The following is a 21,054-nucleotide window of genomic DNA, read 5'->3' as shown; positions in this document are numbered from 1 at the left end:
ACTAACAGAAAGTTATCGGAAATACTGTCATGCTAACAAGTAACCACAATATAATCATTCATGGAAAAATGACATACAAATTAAGCAATGGAATAGATGAAATAACACAGTTTGCAATATTGTAAACTCATGGACTAGAATGATTTTATATGACAAGCAATTCCAGACTCACTCACTGGGTGAGTGAGATAGGCTAATTGTTGAGAGAGAAGGTATATAAATATGAACCCAAATAAGGTCATTTAGTATTTCCTAATTATAAAACCCAGACACCCAGTGAACCTGAAAAATTTGATATAAAATTTGGCATAATGCACTTGTGTTTCAAGAAATGACTCTATAACTATATCTGCAATCAGAGAACTGCATAAAAGTACTTTGAAGTCAAGATTTGATCTCTTAAATAATGATCACAGTTTATACCATAGAAATAACTCTAGATAGGCGTTTACCTTGATTAACTAGTATTCAGCATGGGAAACATGATATTCTAACACGTTACACACAAATTACTGCAAGAGGCCTGTTCATCTGGAGATTAAATATGAAACAAAGCTGAACTGTTGCAGACAGTGAAGGATAACTTCCTCTTCTGCAATGACTTAAGTGGGCAACACCCTTCCTTGATGCAGAGGCAGTGAGAGTCAGTTCAGCTGTAATGCATGTCTCTGAACCAAGACACCCGAGCTGGCTTCATGGAGGAAAATTTTATGTTTTAAAACAAAAAACAAACAAACAAACAAAAAAAAAACAGTTTGTCACCATGAGGTGCACAAACTCAGGTGAATTTCCAATTGGGCACAACAGCATGAAAGAGGTCACCAAGGGCCAAGGAGCACCAGTGCCACTGCACTTGCCCATTCAGGAGACCAGGAGACGAAGAGCACTGTACTTTATGGTTTTGAGTCTACCCATGATGTATGTACCAAAATTGGATATGAACACAGTAATACCAACAAAAATACTTTGGATAAAAAACTACCCATTCCAATTTACTACTCCCCCCCCCTTTAGACATATGGTAATTTAAACAGATTGGAAAATTATCCAGAATTACCCTTTCTACCTCTGGAATTTAACTTCCTATTTACAGTTCAGGAAAAAAAAACAGCATAACTGTTCATAAGCAAAATTTAATCTCTTTAAAAATAGCAGCAATAGCTCTAATTTTCACAGAAAGACATTAGAAAAGTTTCCAATGCAAAACCTACATTTGAGGCCAGTAAAGAATCTTCTTTAGTAATTAGAACTTATCATAGTTAGAACTCTCTGAAATGCATTGTCTTATAGATATAAAAGGGGTCAGAAATTAGAATTCCTGGAGCATTTATCAAATAAGTTCTTAAAAAGATTTCTAATGGGAGACAAATGTTTCTATCAGCAAATTCAATCTGGTAAGTCAATTTCCTCAACAACCCAACACAGCCTCTGGAGTCAAACCATAGCAACGCAAGATGAAATATGGATGGAGCAACAGGTAGAACTATGTAAACCACTGTGGTTCTAAAACACAGGTATATTACAAAGCAATGTAAATCAATATTGGGCTAGTACAAAAGCTCTTATTTACAGTTTTAGAAATGAAATTGTATTATTCAGTGTAAATCCTGTGCTTTAACGAACAAGGTACTGTATTAATAAAATGAGTTCTGGCAAGGACATTGTAGTTTTTATTTCAATCATGCATAATGTAAAAAAGATTCAAGTTAACTCTGTTTATGATTTAGTACAGACAGACCCAGTTTAACCTGGAATGGCATCTGTTAAAGTGCTAACAAACAGGAACTATTTAGAAAACACTGTACATTATTTTTTTTAATTTTTTTTTTATTGGAAAGGCGGATATACAGAGAGGAGAGACAAAGAGGAAGATCTTCCGTCCGATGATTCACTCCCCAAGTGAGCGCAACAGCCGATGCTATGCCGATCCGAAGCCAGGAGCCTCTTCCGGGTCTCCCACGCGGGTGCAGGGTCCCAAAGCCTTGGGCTGTCCTCGAATGCTTTCCCAGGCCACAGGCAGGGAGCTGGAAGGGAAGCGGGGCCGCCGGGATTAGAACCGGCGCCCATATGGGATCCCGTGCGTGCAAGGCAAGGACCTTAACCACTGCGTCACCACCGCGCCAGGCCCAACACTGTACATTATTAAAGCTCTATCAACTCAGAATGTTAAACTTGCTTCATTCTTTTTTAGCCTTCTGCTACAGATCTGTGGACAAGATAACTTTTTCAGCAAACAAACAAGTTAAAGTAGAGGCCACCGACTGTTTCGGTGATTTTAGGCTCAGTGGAATTAGTTTTCTAAAGCAGTTATTTATCCATCAACCATACCTTCAGGCCTCACAATCTGGTAAGTAATTAAGTACTCGGGATAAGCCTGCTCTCCTCTGTAAATAACATATTCAGCTAATGCTAGGCCATTGACACTGGGTCGACCAGTGACTGAGTGATGACCTGGAGGGGAGTACGCCAGTTTCATTGCACTGAACTGCAGGAAAGACTTTCCCAAGGTCACTGGCAAAACAGCAGCTGCTTGTGGCAAATGTAACAAGACCTGCTTTGTGAACTGGACACCCAGTACCTCCTCCAATTCCATATACATACTGATTGCTCTTGGAGGAGTTTTCTGCAAAGTAAATCCCAGCTCCAAACACGCCACCTATATATGCATGCCTTTCACTAAAGCCTTTATGGATAATTGCATTCACAAAGGGAGACCTATGAAACAGCATCCTGTCATTTGCATGGTTGTGGTTTTCTTTAAATACTTCTTTTCTCCAGTGAGTATATCTCTCCCATAGTTTTTTTATTACAAACTTTCTGAATCTTCAGAATATTGTATCTATTGAAGATTCCGCCTGCATGGCCTCCATCTCTGTGTTTACGGACTGTACTCTGCATCTCTTCCTCCACAGACTGAAACTCTTTATCATCAGGAGACAGATCTATGAGAATTGTTCCACTGCCAGAGGTATTCAAAGTTAAATATGGGTTAAGACCTTGTTGTCCAGAGATAAGTCTCTCAACTCCTTTAATGAGCTTGTGTCTATGTCCATAAGCATTGATTCCAATCTCCTTCACCTCCTTGTGCCCCATCTCAACTAGTACATTCAAAGTGATCTGTTCTCTTTCAAATATATCCATCAAGTGCTCAAGTCCAAGATTCCTTACAAACTCAGTTATGCTAAAATCTACTCCTGAAACCTCTTTTTCTTTTCCAAACTGGAAGCACCTTCTGTTGTACTTGAACTAACTACCGAAGATAATTCAGAAAAACCCGCTGGTAAGTTATCAAGACTGCTGGCTGCAGATAGACTTGATGAGATGGATGGATCCGAAGACAGAACATCTGTGGAAGCTCCTGGGCTTCTCACACCATTGAGCACTTGAGGCTTGTAACATGAAGGCAGAGCAGAAGGGGGCATGGCTGCAGTCAGGAGAGCGCTGACATCATCTGCTGAAACTAAATCTAAAGGTGTTTGTCCTTCCTGATTTTTAAGAGTAGGATCAGCTCCGTGGGCCAACAATAAATCAGTCCCTTTTGGGCTGCTTCGTGCAAAGGTGTGAAAGCCCATTTGCCCGTGGCATTGACACATGCATTGTACTTTATTAGTAAAGCTGCTACATCTACATGCCCATAGGATGCTGCATTATGTAAAGGAATAAGTCCTCCTTTGTCTTGGGCATTCACATCAGCTCCATGTTGCAACAAATACTCTGCAACTTCTAAATTATTGTAACCAGCTGCTAAGTGTAAAGGTGTTGAATGTCAGCCTTGGGTATCACGACAATTTACATTATCCTTCTTGGTAGCATCTAGCAAAGCTGCATCTCCCCTAAGCAAATCTTGGATATCTGTATCTTCATCTTTAACAAGATCCAAAGGAATATTTCCATCTCTGTTTTTCTTCGTAGGGTCTGCACCATGCTGGAGGAGAAGTTTACAAATTTCCTATTTTCCTTTAGCTGCAGCTTCATGTAAAGGTGTAAATTTCCATAAATCAGCTACATTAACTACTGCTCCATGCTTAACAAGAAGTTCTGCAACTTCATAATGTCCATAAGAACATGCATTGTGCAAAGATACAAGACCTCTTTTTTCTTTAGCATGCACACCAGCCCCATGTCGTAGCAGATACTCCACCACAGATACCCTGTTGTATCCAGCTGCAAAAGCTGGAGTGGGGTAGACTGACACCCTTCAATGTCTCTGCAGTTGACACTCTGAACAGTACACAGTTTTTTCACAGTTTCTACATCTCCAGCTTTTGCAGCTTCCAGCCACTGTCAGCCTCTGAATTACCCAATGGAATAACTTCTTGAACCAATTGCTGCACATTTCCCTTGCTGCACATTTCCCTTCTGTAATTCAGTAAAGCCCTGGAGGGATATGATGTTAGGATTGCACCCATAGCTCAAAAGGAGATGGCAGGCTTGCAGATGACAGCAGTGTGCAGCTCTGTGTAGAGAAGTCTGACCAAGATTATCCAGAACGTTGACCTTTGCTTCAGGTTTCACCACTGCTTCAACATCATTATGAGCTTTCTCAGATGCAACAAGCAGAGGAGTCAAGGATTGCTTAGTGTTTTCATTGATGTTTGCTCCTTTTCTCAGTAACAGTTCACATATCTGCTTTCTTTTGGGATATGAGATGCAGCAGCACAGTGCAATGCCGTCTCATGTGTCTGCGGATGCTTGAAGTTCACCATTTCCAAGGACAGATGTTTTTTGATTCTTGTCACATCAGCTTCTCGTGCAGCTTGCAGCAATGAATGGTCTTTAAGTTCGTATGATAATCTTTCTTTTAACTGTGGTGTGGGAGCCAAATCTATAGCACTTTTATTGTGGCAATTTAGCAGTGTTGGATCTGCACCATAATTTAAGAGAAGAGAACAGACTTCAACTCTGTTCTTAGAAGCCGCTTCGTGAAGAGGAGTGAATTGCCACAAGTCCATTGCATTTACACATGCACCATGCTTGACCAGAAGTTCAGTCACTTCGTAATGACCATAAGAACAAGCATTGTGTAATGGCACCAGATCACCTTTATGTTTAGTATGAACATCAGCTCCATGTTGCAGTAACAGCTGTACAATCTTTATTGTATCCTGCTGCCAAATGCAACGGAGTTGACTTTCTGCCATCACTTGCATGGCAGTTGACATTTAATGCTGTAAGTAGAGCCATCATTTTTTCTTCATTGACACTCCTTGCGCTTTCCAATAGTTCATCTTTCTTTGGCAGATGGGTCTGCTAAATCCAGTGCTGTCCTTCCATCGGTATTTTGAATCGTTGGCTCAGCTCCATGCTGTAAGAGTACAATGCAAACATCAATCTTTCCTTTAGTTGCGGCTTCATGAAGAGGAGTATAATTCCAATTATTTCGTGCATTTGGATCTGCACCATGTTGCAAAAGGAGATTGTCTACTTCAGCATGACCAAAGGAACATGCAGTATGAAGAGCAATAAGGCCTCCATCATCTAGTGTTTGGACATTTGCACCGTTCTGAAGCAAATATTCAACTACATCTTTCCGCCCAAAACCTGCGGCGAAGTGGAGCGGGTGGACTTCCTGCCCGCCCTGGGGCGTCACCAGCCTCTTGACTCACTCTGCGTCCGCACAGCAGCACTCCTCCAACAGCTCGCTGGCAGCGGGCTCCACCACCTCGGCCGCCGAGCTGGTGCAGGCAGCGCCCCCGCCAGCGCAGCGAGGGCCGGACATGATAAACCTCGCCGCCTCAGCCGCCAGCAGCAGCAGCAACAGCAGCAGCAGCAGCAGCGCCAGCCACGTCAGCAGGAGCAGGATGGCGAGGGCCCCTGGAGGAGTCGCGCTCAGGGCCCGGGCCGCTCTGCTCCCTGCTGTCACTGGAGCCAGCACAGTCCCAAGGCCGCGTCGCCACGCGCCTCTTGCCCAGCTCCACGCACCAGAGCTGAGTCCTGGCGGCGGTGGTGGCGGTGGCAGCGGTGGCGGCGGTAGCAGCGTCGGCGGCAGGGCTATTTTTATGTTTATTGCAAAGTCAGAAATACAGAGAGGAGGAGAGACAGAGAGGAAGATCTTCCCTCCGATGATTCACTCCCCAAGTGAGCGCAACGGCCGGTGCTGTGCTTATCCGGAGCCAGGAGCCAGGAACCTCCTCCAGGTCTCCCACATGGGTGCAGGGTCCCAAAGCGCCAAAAGCAGGGAGCTGGATGGCAAGTGGAGCTGCTGGGATTAGAACCGGCGGCCATGTGGGATCCCAGCGCGTTCAAGCCAAGGACTTTAGCTGCTGGGCCATTGCGCCGGGCCCATGTGACCCGATTTTGTCACAGAGCTGAGACATACCTTTTTACTAGGTCGCCCAAATCCTGAACAACAACAACACCACCAAAAGGTTAGATGTCTTTAGGAAAGGGCTATTCTTCCCTCCCAGGCATTGAGTCTACCAACTACCAACCACCTTCACCCCAATCTCCTTCTTACATTCATGTTCCTTTGAATTTGTAAAGATTATCCCCTCCCAACATATTCACACAAGCAAATGGTAATGAATGTAGAATCTGCAGGGAATTTAGAATGTAGAATCTTTCAGGGAGCCCCTAGCTGGTAGCTAGTGTCTTCCTAGCTTGTCCCCAAAGGATCACACCCTTCAGGTTAAGGGCAACTGAGAGGAAAACCATTTGATAATAGAGGCGGAATGTTGGTCCTTTGCAAACATCTCTGAGGTGACCAGTGGAGGAAATACAGGCATTCGGTGAGTAAGCAATTCTTTTTTCTCTTTCTAGAGAATGAGTTAAAAAAGGCCAATTTCAAAAGGAAATGCTTTCTTTGGACTTAGGACTGTGTGTGAAGGGCTGTACTGCTGTAATTATATGGAGGAATCAGTGGAAGTAGAGCACTCAGGGATGAGGGAAGGGACATCTGAAGCCTGTGGAACTGCATCATGCACAAAGAAAAGGTAAATTCAATACAGAAATAATTATGTATGTACAGTAAAATACGTATATATATACATATATGTGTATATGTGTGTATATATGCATATATATGGTAATATGTATTTTGTGTTTTCTTACACACTATCACTATATGTATATATGTATATATATATAATGTGATCAAATGAAAGGGCTAGCTGAGCACATTTAATTTCTTACCTGAGGCAGCTCCACCTATGGTTGATGGTATATTTTCATCAGCTCTTTATACATTTGTCTTAGTTGTGTTTACTTTAGAACCATTTTAGCTTTGCTTTCCTCAAGTTTTTGGAAAATCCTATCCTGTTACTTTTGAAGTGTGTCCATGTGTTGTTTTTCATCCTGATGTGGACCTGGATGCAGCATCTCAGAAGATGCCCTGGTATTCTCACTCTGCGGAGAAACATGTCAATGTGGGGACACAGATTTCTTAAGTCACTTCATCCCTTTCCACTTCAGGCTCTCCCATTAACTTTCACTCACACACTCTGACAATAAGACATGCATATGGCCTGCTATAGTGAGATTCCTATAGGCCAGATATTTTTCTCCTTGTTTTTGTCATTCAATCTCTACTCATTATGAACTGGACAAAGAGCCCATCCCATTCTTGCTCAAACCATTTTCATGCACTTGAATGCTTGAAAGACCTGGAGAGAACATTTCATTGCTAGTGTCTTTTAAAAGATGATCTTTCAAGCCCAAAAGACATCATGTGAATTTTTTGGAGTTAGAATTTGTCCATGAATACTCATAGGCAACTCTCATATGCTTGTACTAGCGGGAAAATTTCATCTGAAAACTTTCTGAGGCTGCACCTTTCTCTCTAAACATCAGGCTATACTTATCATCATATTCCATGCAAACAGAGACTGGGAGAAAGCTTTCGTATCCATCGGTTAACTCTCCAAATGCTTCAATGGCAGGTGCATAATTCATCCTAGCCAGGGAACAGAAGCTTCTCTTGGTCTCCCTCACAGGTGCAGAAGCTGATTCCTCAGACTATAAGCAGTTGCTGCAGCTTTATTGGAGATAATAATAATAATAATAATAATACACACCAGCATCGATAGGAGAAGCCACATCGATATGGGAAGCCAGTGTGGCAGGCAGAGGATCAGCTGGAGCAGCCCTTAGTTACTTACTGATTCACTTTATTCACACATGATCCTAGTAAAATTTCCCTCCTTTCCTACTTCCTCTGCACCTGCCTTCTACATTTCCTTGCTCTTCCTCAATAATCGTGTTAAAACATCAAAACAAACAAACACACAAAACGAGGCAGGATTGTGCCAGAAATTCATTTCTGACAGAGGCTGCCTCTGTGTGGTGAGCACACACAGGTGATTCTTAGGACAGACCCAGGGACTTAGGGAGCAGGGCAGGGTCTGCTCTCTCAAGGTCTCCATCTCAGCAGAGTCTGTGGACAGACGGAGAAACCTCTGGTTCCATCACTTGGATGAATTTCCACAAGAAGCACAGTCTGTAGAGTGGACGGGATTTCAGCGGGGTCAATGAGAAATCTTGCAGGAGGTAGAAAACGTCTTCTGTAATTGCAAGAAACCCTGTGGTCAGGAGAGCTTCAGGCAGTGTCCTTGAGACTCTTTCCCAAACTCTGCAGCTGGAAGTGAGTGGGTCTCCTAAGGTTCAGTGGAAATGGCCTTTTAGTTACATGATGAATTAATTAGCTGTTGGCTGGAGTATCTTTCTGGCAAGATCCTAGTTCTGCGAATTCCCTGACCTTGCTGTTTCTCTGGAATCAGCTGCTGCTGCACAGTGAGATTCCAGGCAGAATCCTCCCTCAGGGCGAGTCCGGTTCCGCCCAGTCCCAGCCATAGGTGGATAGGATTGGGATGGAGCTGGGAGGTCTGAGAACCACGCCCTGGACCCGCCCTCAGCTCTGCATCCATCTCCTCCTCCCTTGGACTACCACAGGTGCCTGTGGGATAGCTGCAGGAGCAGCCCTAGGCCGCTAGGTGGAGATGGAGGAGCTCTGGGATGCTCAGTCCTGGGACCAGAGCAGGGATAGTGAAAAGCCAACTGTACATCTAGTGAAGCTGCACCTGTGCCCTGCTGCTTGTAGCTTTTGCCCAACTGAAGACAATCGGAAGAAATGGAGAGTCTGTTTCTGCAGTGCAAATAAGCCAGTAGTGCATCTGTGGCTGAGGCTGAAGAATCCTGTCCCAAGTGTGTTTCTCTTTTGGAATTAGACACAGTCAGCTTTCTGGAGGCTCTTTGATCTTCATGGAGTGTCCCTTGGATAAGACAGGGGTTTTAAAGAGGATGTGGATTCTCTCCGTGAAAAGCCAAGTCACATGTCAATGTGGGGACACAGATTTCCTAGGTCACTCCATCTGTTTACACTTCAGTCTCTCCCATTCACTTGGACTCACAACCTCTGACAATAAGACATGCATATAGCCTGCTACAGTAAGTTTCTCACAAACCACACATTATTCTCTTTGCTTTCCTCATTGTCTACTCATTAGGAACGGGACAATGAGCCCATCCCATTCTTGCTCACACCATTTTCATGCACTTGAATGCTTGAAAGACCTTGAGAGAACATTTCTGTGCTAGTGTCTTTTAAAAGATGATCTCTCAAGCCCAAAAGACTTCATGTGACTTCTTTGTATTTAGAATTTGTCAATGAATTATCACTGGCAATCTTCAGATGCTTGGACAAGTTAAAATTATCATGTGAAACCTTTCTGAGTCAGGGTGCACCTTTCTCTCTAAACATCAGGCTACTCTTAGCATCATATTCCATGCAAACAGTTATCAGAAAATCTTCCCTGTGAACCCGAGTGTTGTGGCTCTGTTGATGAATGTCCACTGTCTATCAGGTCTGTCTCGGGCTGCTGAGAAGGAAACACGGTCTCCTACTCACCTTCCACTCAGAGAGTGTTATGCTCTGCTCATTCAGGTCCTCTGGTTTTCTAGCATCTGTTTCCAAAATGATCTCATTTGCTTCACCAGCGTCTCCTGTAAAAGATCTGAATTTGAGCAACAGGGAAACTTGAGGGGTTTAGATATGAGACCCAGAAGTGATGGAGACAACTAAGAATTTTGAGATAAAAGTACATCCTTACATGTAGAAGGAACCTATTATTTCCCTCAGTGCCTTTAAATTATGCATTTTGTAATATTTAATAATTAGCTGCCAAAGTATAATGTGATCATAGGAAAATTATTTTCAATAACATGCATGCTTACCATTTAATGTGTTTAGTACCCTGAAACTCAATTTTAATCTACTGATGTTTTGTCCCCATCAATTCCAATGCTGATGTTCTTGTTTGTTTGCATGTTTAGTAAATATAATTCTCCATAGCAGCTTTAGGAACCACCCTCAGTAGTTGATGCAATCTCTCATTCTGAGTTCTTTCTGCCAAAATGACCACCACTATTATGTGGAATTAAAATTTTTAATGAGCATTGAGTTCATCATTCTCCCAGCCCTCTTGGGAAAGCAGAGGCAGCAGGTGTTGTAGTCCTGCTTCGTCTGGTCTGCCCCCATCCCAGTTCATGCTCTCCAGTGGGAGTAGCTGTCCAGCAGGGGTACCATCCCTTACTCCCCTGCTGGCTCTGCTGCCTGCTCCCTTCCTGGTTCTCATGTGTGCTGGATGGGCACTTCAGTCACATCCGGTACAGACAACCCCATCCTGGCATTCTGTATTGAGCACTGGTTTTTATTGCGACCGAACCTGGCTCGACCCTCACTCTGTTCTGGTGCTCAGATTTGCCAGTGATGATGTGTACTGATTCAGCCTGGTCTGCCCCCGATCCATGCCTAATGTATGCCAGTGAGAAACTTCTTGTGGCCTACTCTGGGCTGTTTCCAGTCAGGCTTTTTGCGCTTACGCGCAGGGTCTGTGTCCTGTCAGAGGAGTTGCCCAGGCTCCTCCATCAGAACCTCTCCCAATGCCAGATTTTGTGCATACCAGGGGTTCCATGAGCCAGCCCTACTCAGTTCACCTCCTGTCCAAGCAGGAACAGTGGCTTTTCCTGACTGGCCTTCGACTCACCTGGCTCTTGTTGTTGGATGTTTCAGCCCAGCCATGGCTCGTCCATAACCGCATATGTATGCCCAAATCTTATGGTGACTGGGTCCACTATGTAGTTGAGGAAGAAGGCACAAGTGTGTTCTTGCTGAACCTGGTGTAGGATGTCCAAGTTCAGTTTCCTAAAGGAAAAGAATTCATAGTTGATTCTTGTACTCTGCCACACTAAGACCAAATCAAAAATACACTCACTGTTCACCTCACTCATCGGCTTGTGTGCTGCCCTAGGCTTTGACTGTTGCATATGCCAGAGTACCTTCCAATGCACAGGGAGTGCTCTCAGGTCTGTAAAAGCCTTGATGTTGCCTAAGAGTGGACACTCTGAATCGTAGCCTTGTCCTCTGCTTTAAGAAGGAACTTGTCTGGTTGATGGGGATATTTCTTCAAATATCCTGAGTCTTGGTAGAGTGAACCAATTTTGATTTTGCAGAGTGGATTCTGAATGCAATCAAAATTAGTCAAGACCCATTGTTAATGTTCAAATACTAAAGGGCAATAAGGCGAGAATTTTTTGAGTTGTTTCACTTAATTGTTGGAAATCTTTAAATTTGTTACTATTTCAAATTTCACAATCCATACCCCATGTACTGCCACCATTACTGAATACTTGACTGAATGGTTAAACTACATATTGGATTTGTGTTTCAGACAGGATCAACTAATATGTTTACATTCATGTGTTGAACTTGCTTTTCTTCTTTTCTTTAGTTGGATGATTGATTTGGAATATTGATTAGAATGAAAGATATGGAAAAAGAGAGAGAGAAAGAAAGAGAGAGAGAAATGTATCCACTTGCTGGCTTACTTCTCCAATTGCCTCCACCCTATTAGATTAGATCAGGCCAAGGCCAGGTATCAGGAAGTCCTTCTAGGTCTCCTAAATCTAGAAATTTCCTTCCACCCAAAATGCTTGGTCAGTGGCAGGCACCTGGATCAGTGTGGAATAGTTGAAAATATAATTAGCACATAACTTATCTATTAATCTTTAAATATACTAACGTAGTCACTTACATATATAAGGTTTTGTTGTTGTAAAAGCAGATTACACAGAGTAGAGGCAGAGAGAATAATCTTGCTCCTGCTGGTCTCCCAATAAATCGACATAAACAGTACAGGTGATGTGATCCAAAGGCAGGATCCAGCACACTTTTCCAGGTTCCTTATGTGGTTATTGGAACTCGGGTTTTTGTGACGTGCTCCACTGCTTCCCCATGCCACAAGCAGGGAGATGGAAGGCAAGTAGAACAGACACAGCAAATCTGTTCATTTAACCACAACCTAAATGAGATACCAGCACTTGAGGGAGGATGAGCTAGTTGAACCATAGTGCCACCCATGATACAAATACATGTATTTATAAAGTAATATAGAGAGGAAGAGGCACTTGGGGAGTGAATTAACAGATCGAGGATCTTTGTGTCTAATTTTCCTTCTCAATGTACATCTCTTTTGATGGTTGGGGTAATGCCATTGTTTCCACACTAATATCATCACTTTTTTTCCCTGTAGCTGGGATCAGGGGAGAAGCAAAGGAAGAAGCCCTATCCAGCCTCCCAGGTCCCCAGTGTGAGGCACACTCCGAGCATCCTGCTCAAGAAGCTTTAATAGTTCAACAGTTCTGAATTGCTGCCAATCTCGCCGTTCCAATTGCGATGAAACCTGTTCAGAATACACGGGCTGACATAGTCTCCTCATGGTTGGAGTACTGAAATCAGCAGTTCAGTCGGAGGGATCTCCAAAGAAACTTCGTCTCAGGTGATCCCAGACCTAACTCTTGTGTGAATTTGCCAGTACAGGGTCTGGCACATTTTGTCGCCCCAATCAGTTTATGCACATGTTGGTCATTGCAATTGCTGGGTCTGTTCTGTTTTCAGCCCTGTTTCCACGCGAACCATGGGTGTTGCAGTCCAGCTCAATCCTACCTACTTCATACTCGTTCTTAAGCAAACCTGTAGGAGCTGCAGGCTAGTTGGGGTGACTCTCCATAACCCCCACCAGGCCTGCCCCCTACTCTGGTTCCCATGCATGCCCGTATGTACTGCAGACTTGTTCAGTCTATCCCACATCCCATTTACCTCTCGTACATGTCAGTGGGCATTGAAGCGTAGTTCAACCCTACCAACCCTACTACCCAGTCCCTTACATGTACTGGCGGGTGGCTTCCTGCATAGCCACATCTGCCTCTGTGCTGCTTATTGTATTCTTCAGTGGGAGTGGTAACCCAAGAGGAAGGTGCCCACTATCTCCCTACTAGGCAACTCCCACTCTGGGATTATGCAATTTCCAGGTGGTTCTGGAGTTTAGCTAGACAGATTAAGCCCCCAGTGCCAAAGTCTGCCATTTGATGTTGCAGCAAAGCTCAACCACCCTCACCCACTGTAATTTTTGCTTGCACCCATAGTAGTAGTCAGCCCAACCGGACCCTTCCTGATCTAGCTCACATGAGGACCACAAGTATTGTAGCCCTTCCTGATCTGGTCTGTCCCCATCCCAACTCACACTTTCCAGTGGGAGTGGTTGTCCAGCAGAGGAGCACACATTCTGCCTGCCAGCTTTGCACTTCACCCCATGGTTCTCACATGTGCTACTTGGGCACTGCAACCACATCTGGTATGGCTCATGCCAACTTGGCTTTCCATAATATGCACTGGGTTGTGTCTCAACCAAACTCGGTCCGATTCACACTCTATTCTGTGTGGGTGACGTGAATGGGTTCAGCCTGGTCTGCCCCCTACCTATGCCATATGTATGATGGTGGGTATCCTCCTCTGGCCTGGTCCGGGTTGCTGCCTATCATGATGCACCTGTAGGGACTGTGTTCCGACAGAGGAGTTTCCCAAGCTCCTCCATCAGAACCTCTCCCTATGCCAGGTCTTGCGTGTACTGGTGGTTCCATGGGCCAGCTCTCATTACTGGCCTTCAGTTCATTCTAGTTCTTGGTGTATGATATTTCACCCCAGCCAAGGCTTGTCCATACCCAGACACTGCTCATACATGGCTCAGAAGGGGCAGAGACCTGGCCTAGTCCAGCCAACATCTACCCAGATTCTCCAGAGCACCAGATGGTGCTGACGTCTAGACCAGATCTGTGCTCCCATCCCCAGGCCATACTGGTGTCAGGGGAGATTGTAGCCATATCCAGACCAGAATGCAGCCTCCACTCTGGCCTCCGCACTCTCCTGTGGGAAGCCTAACCCAGCAAGGGTGTACTCTCACAGCTCCCCAACTGAGTCAATTCCCAGCCATAGATTACGCATGTGCCAGTGGCTGCTTTGAGCCAGTTGGCTTAGCCTCTCACCTGTCTCAGCCTTTGCCTTCGATGCTGAGGCCTAGTATCCATGGCTTATGCAGACCAGTTGGTGTAAGAGCCTCGTTCGGCATGACATGTGCGCCATCCTGATTTCTGTTCTCTCTTGTGAGGTGTAGTTCACTTGGCTCCGTGTACATCTTTACTGTTTTAAACTATGCATTTGCTTTTATTGTGGGTCCTCTTTTATATATTAAGTTAGTACATTCAGTGGTCTCTGAAACACAGGTCTTGATCTGAGAAATGAATTTTTAGGACAATATCCTATTTTGAATACTATACAGCATTTGTTCTGTACCAGTTTCTCTCAAACGGGCATTAAGACTAACTAAGTGCTCCTTGCAATTCTGCCATGAGAATGCACTTCTGACCAAATGCAGAATGTTTTTTATATTTATGTTTTACTTATTTTTATTGAAAAGGTCTAGCAAAACATTGGAGGATGGCTCAATTTCTTGACAAAAGCACCTGTATATGAGACCTTTAAGAATTGTTGGCTCATCAACGGGTGTTGGATTCCTATAGGGGATGCTGAACAGGTACTAGAATCAGACAAGCATTGGTTATAATATTCTTTATTAAAGTTAAATTTCATATAAAGTTTCATACATTCCATGTGGTTGTCCAATTTAGCAACATACAGTGGTTACAATTAATCTACCCTCCATTAGATACAAGGCATACAAAGACTGTGATGTCTCCCATGAGAAACATTTTAACACTGTTAGATTATCCACCCTGACAGTTAACTAAAACAATTATAAAATTTGACAATTTATTGAGTATCCATGCAAAGGAAGGGCTTCAGAGGGTAGGAGAAGGAGTTTGGAGGGAAACAATGTATGAGGGAACTTTGGGAAACATCACAGAAGCTCACCATTCCATATTCACAATCAACAAACACCCCGACCTGACCCACAGGCCTCTCCACATAGTGATGTAAAAATGGAGAACTGGTGCAGAGAATGTGACCATCACCATGATTCATGGAATAAAGGAAAAATGCACCCTCTGTGTTAATAATGGTATCGGGGTCATCTATGCTGGAATCACTACAGAGTCCTAGAATCCAGTTGGAGGAGTGCGATACATCCACCTCGAAGTAATGCTTGCCAGAGCGGAAGGTCGGTGCACCCCACGCAACAAAACTCTGTGCTCTTGGGCCTTGACTGGGAGCATCACGGTGTTCTCCAAATATGTGATATCTGAGATCCTCAGAAAGGTGTAGGTAGCGACTCGCCACTTTCTTTTTCAAACCATTAGACACTGCAAAAAAGAAGCACACAATCAAAAACTAGTCAATAAAATACCAATTCCATGTTCTAGAATCAGATCTTTCTTTCTTTCGTTCTTTTTTGCATAAAAATACCTCAAGTGTCATCCTGGCAAGAAACAGAACATGGACAAAAAAGAGAAGGGACATGTTCAGGTTGCTGTCATGCTACCAAGATTATGGACTTTTTTTTGCCTAAACATCATTTACATTATAGTGAAAAATGCAGATCAAAATATTGACTATGGGAGCCTATATCCCTCATGGGGCCGATTTGTTTCCAGTCAGATGCACTTGCAACCCAGCTCCCTGCGACTGAGCCCAAAATCATCTTTCTGTTTAGAAGCTTCATTACAAAGCTCAGTTTGGATCACTGTAGTAAAGTGATTCAGCAAAGGGCAAAGATAACATTTCAGTAAACCCTATTGTGTTTCCAGGTGCGCAACATGGACTAATCTGGGAAAGGGCTCATGTCCCACACACTGAAGAAGGCAATGAGAGCTAGACTGATGCAGGCTGATGCTTACCTCTGAAATTATTCAGCATCTGTCGAAGTCCACTGATGCTCCAAGAAGTCAGTACAGGGTCCACTGGCTGGGGCCTGTATCTCCGTATGAGCTCTGCTCTGTGAGGAACAACACATGACACTTCAGGCAAGGGCAATCACACAGTCACAAAGACTTCTACAGTGTACACAAGCAATGTTGCTTGAGGGTCTTAATTTAGCAGGTTTTTGAAGATAAATTTCACTCACTACTTCATTGTGATAAATGGTTAATCGTTCTGAATATCACATCACATCGAATTGCCTCATCTTCTAAGGTGTTTGTATCCCTGAAATATTGGCCAGCATGCGGATTCTACCAGTATCCCCTCTTTCAGGGAAAGTAGAGTTCTGGCAAACTTATAGAGCCTAAATCACTGGCAATAATCTATGGCAATCTACCAGCAGACATCCCCAACAGCACATCAGCGAAACATCATCTGAGCCAGGAGGCTTGGGGCATGTCTGCCACACAAGGAAAAACAATTCCAGCCTGGCAGCCCTGGTCCTGGGGAAGCTGAGTCAGAGGATCCCCCTGATCCGCTCTGAAAATGGGAAATTCTAGGAGAGAGCAAGGCCTGCTCACTGCTACTTCCAAGAGCAAAGCCTCCCTTCTCTTCCCAGCCTGAGGAATCCTCCTCTTTCCTGTGCTCATATTACTTTCCCACCACTTGGTTTGTTAAGATACTGAAGTAGCAGAAGGAGCAGAGAGGACAGACAGGGTGAAGCCGACTCCAGAAAGCAGAACCATACATTCCCACATTTGAAGTCAGCCACTTCTAAACTTACTTAAACCAAGGAGAAAAGTGATGAGAACCCCTGCTCCACTATATGGGGACACAGACTGACAGAATTGTGTTAAAAGAGCAAATTACAAGCACCTGACTCATCATCAGGGACACAATTTCTCACCCATCAGAGATGGTTGCTCTACACTCACCTTTCCAATTCTGTCTTCACATTCTGAAAGGAAAAAAAAAAGACAAAAAGCAGTTAATTTGGAGAACTTTTTCATTGAACTTTTGTGGAAAACTCATCATTTTTGTGAATGTGGTTTGCTTTAATTACTAAGAATTATCAACATCAGCAAGTAACAGAACCTGAGCTACCTCATGAAGGAATTCCAGTGTGAGCCCAAAATAGGTGGACCTCAGCATGAAGCTGTGAAGAGATGCCACAGGATGTAGGCTGAAGATCAAGTCCCAGCTATCATTCCTAGAGAGAGCTGAGCACTTCTGACTACAGTGCTAAGCAGAGAAGAGAGCTGTCTGAAAAGCAGAGTGCATTGCAATGGGTGACTGATCCTGCCCAAGCAAAGGGCAAAGCCTCCAAGTTCTTCAGCCAATTGCTTTTAGATTAAAGTTCAGAGTGTTCTCAAAAGGCAGGCAGTGGGGATACTTTTCTAGGTAGCCAATTACAAATGGATAGCATTGTCCAGGGTCGTGTAAATTAGTCTTTTAAATATCAGTATATTCTTGAGTCCTGGCTGCAGTTTCCTTAGAGAAAAATGAATTCCTAATCCTTTCACCTTTTGATGGCTGATCCTGCTCAACACAGGAAGCTTGCTGATTTTCAGAATGGATAAGAAACATGTTACACTGTCATGATCACATTTCTGTATGACTTTTTCTGGGAGCAGCATTTTGATTATAAAGTAGAGAATTTTATCCGATGTATTATCAGAAAGACACAGAAAAGGTTTTCTGCCCATGCAGAATTAAGTGTTCGGGCAATCAAATCTTTGAGTCATTCATTACACACGTGCCATGCAGCTGCGAGTAGCTATAGGTGCAGTTAACATTTTAGTGTCCTGATCACCTGCTCAGAGAAGCACACATGTCTCTGAACGTGGCCCTTCCCTGCTCACCTGCAGTAACTCCATGTCAGGCTTGTGGCACATCTCAACCAGCTCTTTGTATTTTTCTTTCACGCAATCTATGTGTTGGGTCATGCTCGATTCACGGTCCTGGAGCTGCTGCAAAAGCTCCCGTGCTTCGCTGTGCAGTCTCTGCAGGTGCAGCTCTTCTTCCTCATGAAGAAGCATATGCATCTTCTGATACTGTGCCTTGATCATCTCCTCCCTTAGGGACACATACTCCTGTAGAGAGATATTAGCTTATGAGAATTGCATAGCTTCACACTTAACAGGAGTTTGAAACATCTCATATCATTAGCTGAGTTGACCCTACCTTCCCTAGGAGCACCTGTTGCAGCCTCTCTGCTTCACCTCTTGCTCATTCTAATGTGCTAAGGCAGCATGGATGGCCTAAGGGCTTGTGCCTTTGATGGCTCACATGAGGGCTGCAGGTGCAGGGCCAGGCTGCCTCATTCAGCCTAACATTGCCATGGCTCTTCCTCCCACTTGGGAAGAGAAACAGCACATGGAACATATCTGTTTGTATTTCTCCCTCTCTGTCACATGTATCTTCAAATACTGGAAAACTCTCAAGGAATACTTTACCAATTTTATGCTGCGTTAGTACACCATTTCTTAGGTGTTGTGGGGTGCTACGAATGCCTCTGCACACTTCTAGTCTTTTCTCTTCAAATATACTCCAGAAGGAACTCAGGGTCTCTCTCTAGATATCTGTCTCACTTTCCATCTCTTCTCTCACCCTCTTCCTCATCAATGTTCTACTTGCATCACTAATTCTATTCATTTCTATACCATTTGTTTCCTGGCCTTTATGTCTGCTTTGTCTGTTTTTTTTTTCTTTTGATGCATAAACATTACACAGCACACAGATATTTGTGCAATTATTCTATTTTCCATACTGGTACTATGTATTTCTCTTTTGGTATTTTAGTATTTGTGTGTCTGAGAAGATTTGTGTAACACTTCTAAGTTGGACCAGGAATAGCTGGGATGATGATTTCCTCTAGTATCCTTCTCACCAGCTCTTTCAGCTAGTGAGAGAGTTATCGTTGGAACACTCTGCTTTGGGTGTGAGGAAATCACTATCCTTGAAGAGGAAGTGGAAATTGCTCAAAGGTGTAAGGTGTTATGTTCATTGTATTCAATCTTTTCATTCTTACCATAAATGAACTCTTCTTCCTTATTTCCTCAGGAATATGGATTTTTAGCTCCTCCATGAATTCCCATAAAGCATTCATTTCCTTTAGAATTGTTCCCTGTAAAATAATAATTTCAGGGTTAAGAGACAAAAAGATGAGATTGTGACTATTCCCCTTCCTGATCTGTGGGACATGATGGTGGCCTGGCCATTTTCTTCCCACTCCTTTCTTGCCTTTCCTTGCCTTTTTAGTATTTTGTTAGTGATTTTATATAGAGTATGTCTTCACATTGTCACACAGTAGCCAATTTTGCATATGATATCTAGAACACCGGACATGACAGAAGATTACAATACAATTTCTGAAGTAAGCCTGAAGGCAGTATACAACATTTGCAGGAAACTGTGTGTGTGACTTGGCCGTGAAGCAGGCACTGTTGCAGACCACTGGCTGTATCAACCCTAACTGACTGAGGGTGAATGGACACTGTTTCCAAGTTGGCTCTTCAAGACAAAACCCCCAAACACAGATACTTGACCAAACTGAACCACAGCATTGAAGGACATACTAGCCTCTTGGGACATATAGTGAAGAGACCACCTCTACAATGTCTTTCTCACCTACCCATGAGCCTAAGTCCACATCTTTCTCTCCAACTTGAGGTCTCTGTGATCCTGCCCAGCCGTTTAGATATCACTCACCCTGGATTCCTCAGCAGCAAACTGCAGCTGGCTGTGGCCATGTCTGTTGGCTTTGGAAGATTCAGAGGCAGACTCACAGCACAAGTTCTTGTCCAAGTCACCCAGTAGTCCTGTGGCGTCGCTGTGTGCACCACAGACCTGCCCATGTGAGCTGGGGACCTGCCTCATTCTGTCCATCCTGGCAGCAGTGGCCAGTTTCTGAAGTCTTATGTTGGTTTTAAAGTTTGTCTTCTCTGACTTCTGCCTACACTCTGGGCAGCAGAGTGGCGATGAGCCTTCTTCCCAGCTCAGGTAGATGCAGGGTCGGCAAAAGCTGTGGCCACACTCCATTGTGACAGGATCCAGGAAATACTGGCAGCAAATGCTGCATGTGACATTGCTCTGGAACTCTTGTAACATGAATGGATCCATGATTCTCTGCAGACACTGTAAATTTAGAGATTATTTTCGTAATTCTCTCCTGAGGCAACAAAGCAAAGATGAGTGTGCAGCTCTGTCCTACTTGGGCTCTGGGTATCCTCATTATTAAGTAAGCACCATACAAAGCTCAATTTAAGAAGTACAGACACAAGCTAGGTCTATAAGGCAATAGATAAGAAAATAAGTCAAGTATCAGCTTTGTTTCAAGTATGTTACAGATTTCCTTAGGAGGGCCAGCAAGGAGGCCTATTGTCTATATTCCTGCCCTGAACCCGTTGAGATCCCATGTTGGCAACTGCTTTAATCCAGGAGGCCTTGCTTCCCAACATGTTCTCTGCCTGTGGCCTGGGAAAGCATTTGGGGACAACCCAAGTCTTGATGCCTACACCCGTGTGGGAGACTCAGAAGTGGTTCAGGGGCCTTGGACTATGATTGGCTGAGCTCTAGCAGATACATTTGCTTAGTAAGTGACTCCCAAGATGGAAGATTTCACCATCTTTCGCACTCTCTCTTTCATATATATATATATATATATATATACTAGCAATATAAAGTATAAATACTAGCAATATAAATAAATACTACTAGTAATATAAATGAATATATCTTAAAAATAAAACCAAAAAATTCCGTAAACAACAAGGTTGAAGCCAAGAGCAACTGAAGACAGGAGTAGGTGTCTTCCTCACCCTCACCTGTGCCTGTTTTCAGTGGTTTCATCTCTGGGAGGTCCAGATATGTCCCTGAAAGTCCATGGTCACAATCTCCTTCAGGTCTCT

General features: G+C 43.8%; 1 protein-coding gene and 1 pseudogene across 1 annotated transcript; both read right to left on the bottom strand.

Annotated features, from left to right (window-relative positions):
* Positions 1-2,143: 2,143 nt before the first annotated feature.
* On the bottom strand, positions 2,144-5,734 carry LOC121145248 (annotated as a pseudogene).
* A 1-nt stretch (position 5,735) lies between these two features.
* Positions 5,736-20,185, bottom strand: LOC121145322 (tripartite motif-containing protein 64-like). Its single transcript, XM_040964048.1, has 9 exons — positions 19,856-20,185; positions 19,176-19,271; positions 18,007-18,237; positions 17,080-17,102; positions 16,123-16,220; positions 15,246-15,588; positions 9,842-9,947; positions 6,320-6,342; positions 5,736-5,991 (listed from the first exon to the last, which is right to left on the bottom strand). Exons 1-9 carry the CDS (start codon positions 20,183-20,185, stop codon positions 5,736-5,738), a joined length of 1,506 nt encoding a protein of 501 aa, XP_040819982.1.
* Positions 20,186-21,054: the final 869 nt, after the last annotated feature.

Source organism: Ochotona curzoniae, unplaced genomic scaffold (assembly GCF_017591425.1).
Source record: "Ochotona curzoniae isolate NIBS_2020 unplaced genomic scaffold, NIBS_Ocur_1.0 scaffold_3223, whole genome shotgun sequence".
In the NCBI taxonomy this organism is placed as follows: Eukaryota; Metazoa; Chordata; class Mammalia; order Lagomorpha; family Ochotonidae; genus Ochotona; species Ochotona curzoniae.
This window is presented reverse-complemented; position numbering and strand designations above follow the sequence as displayed.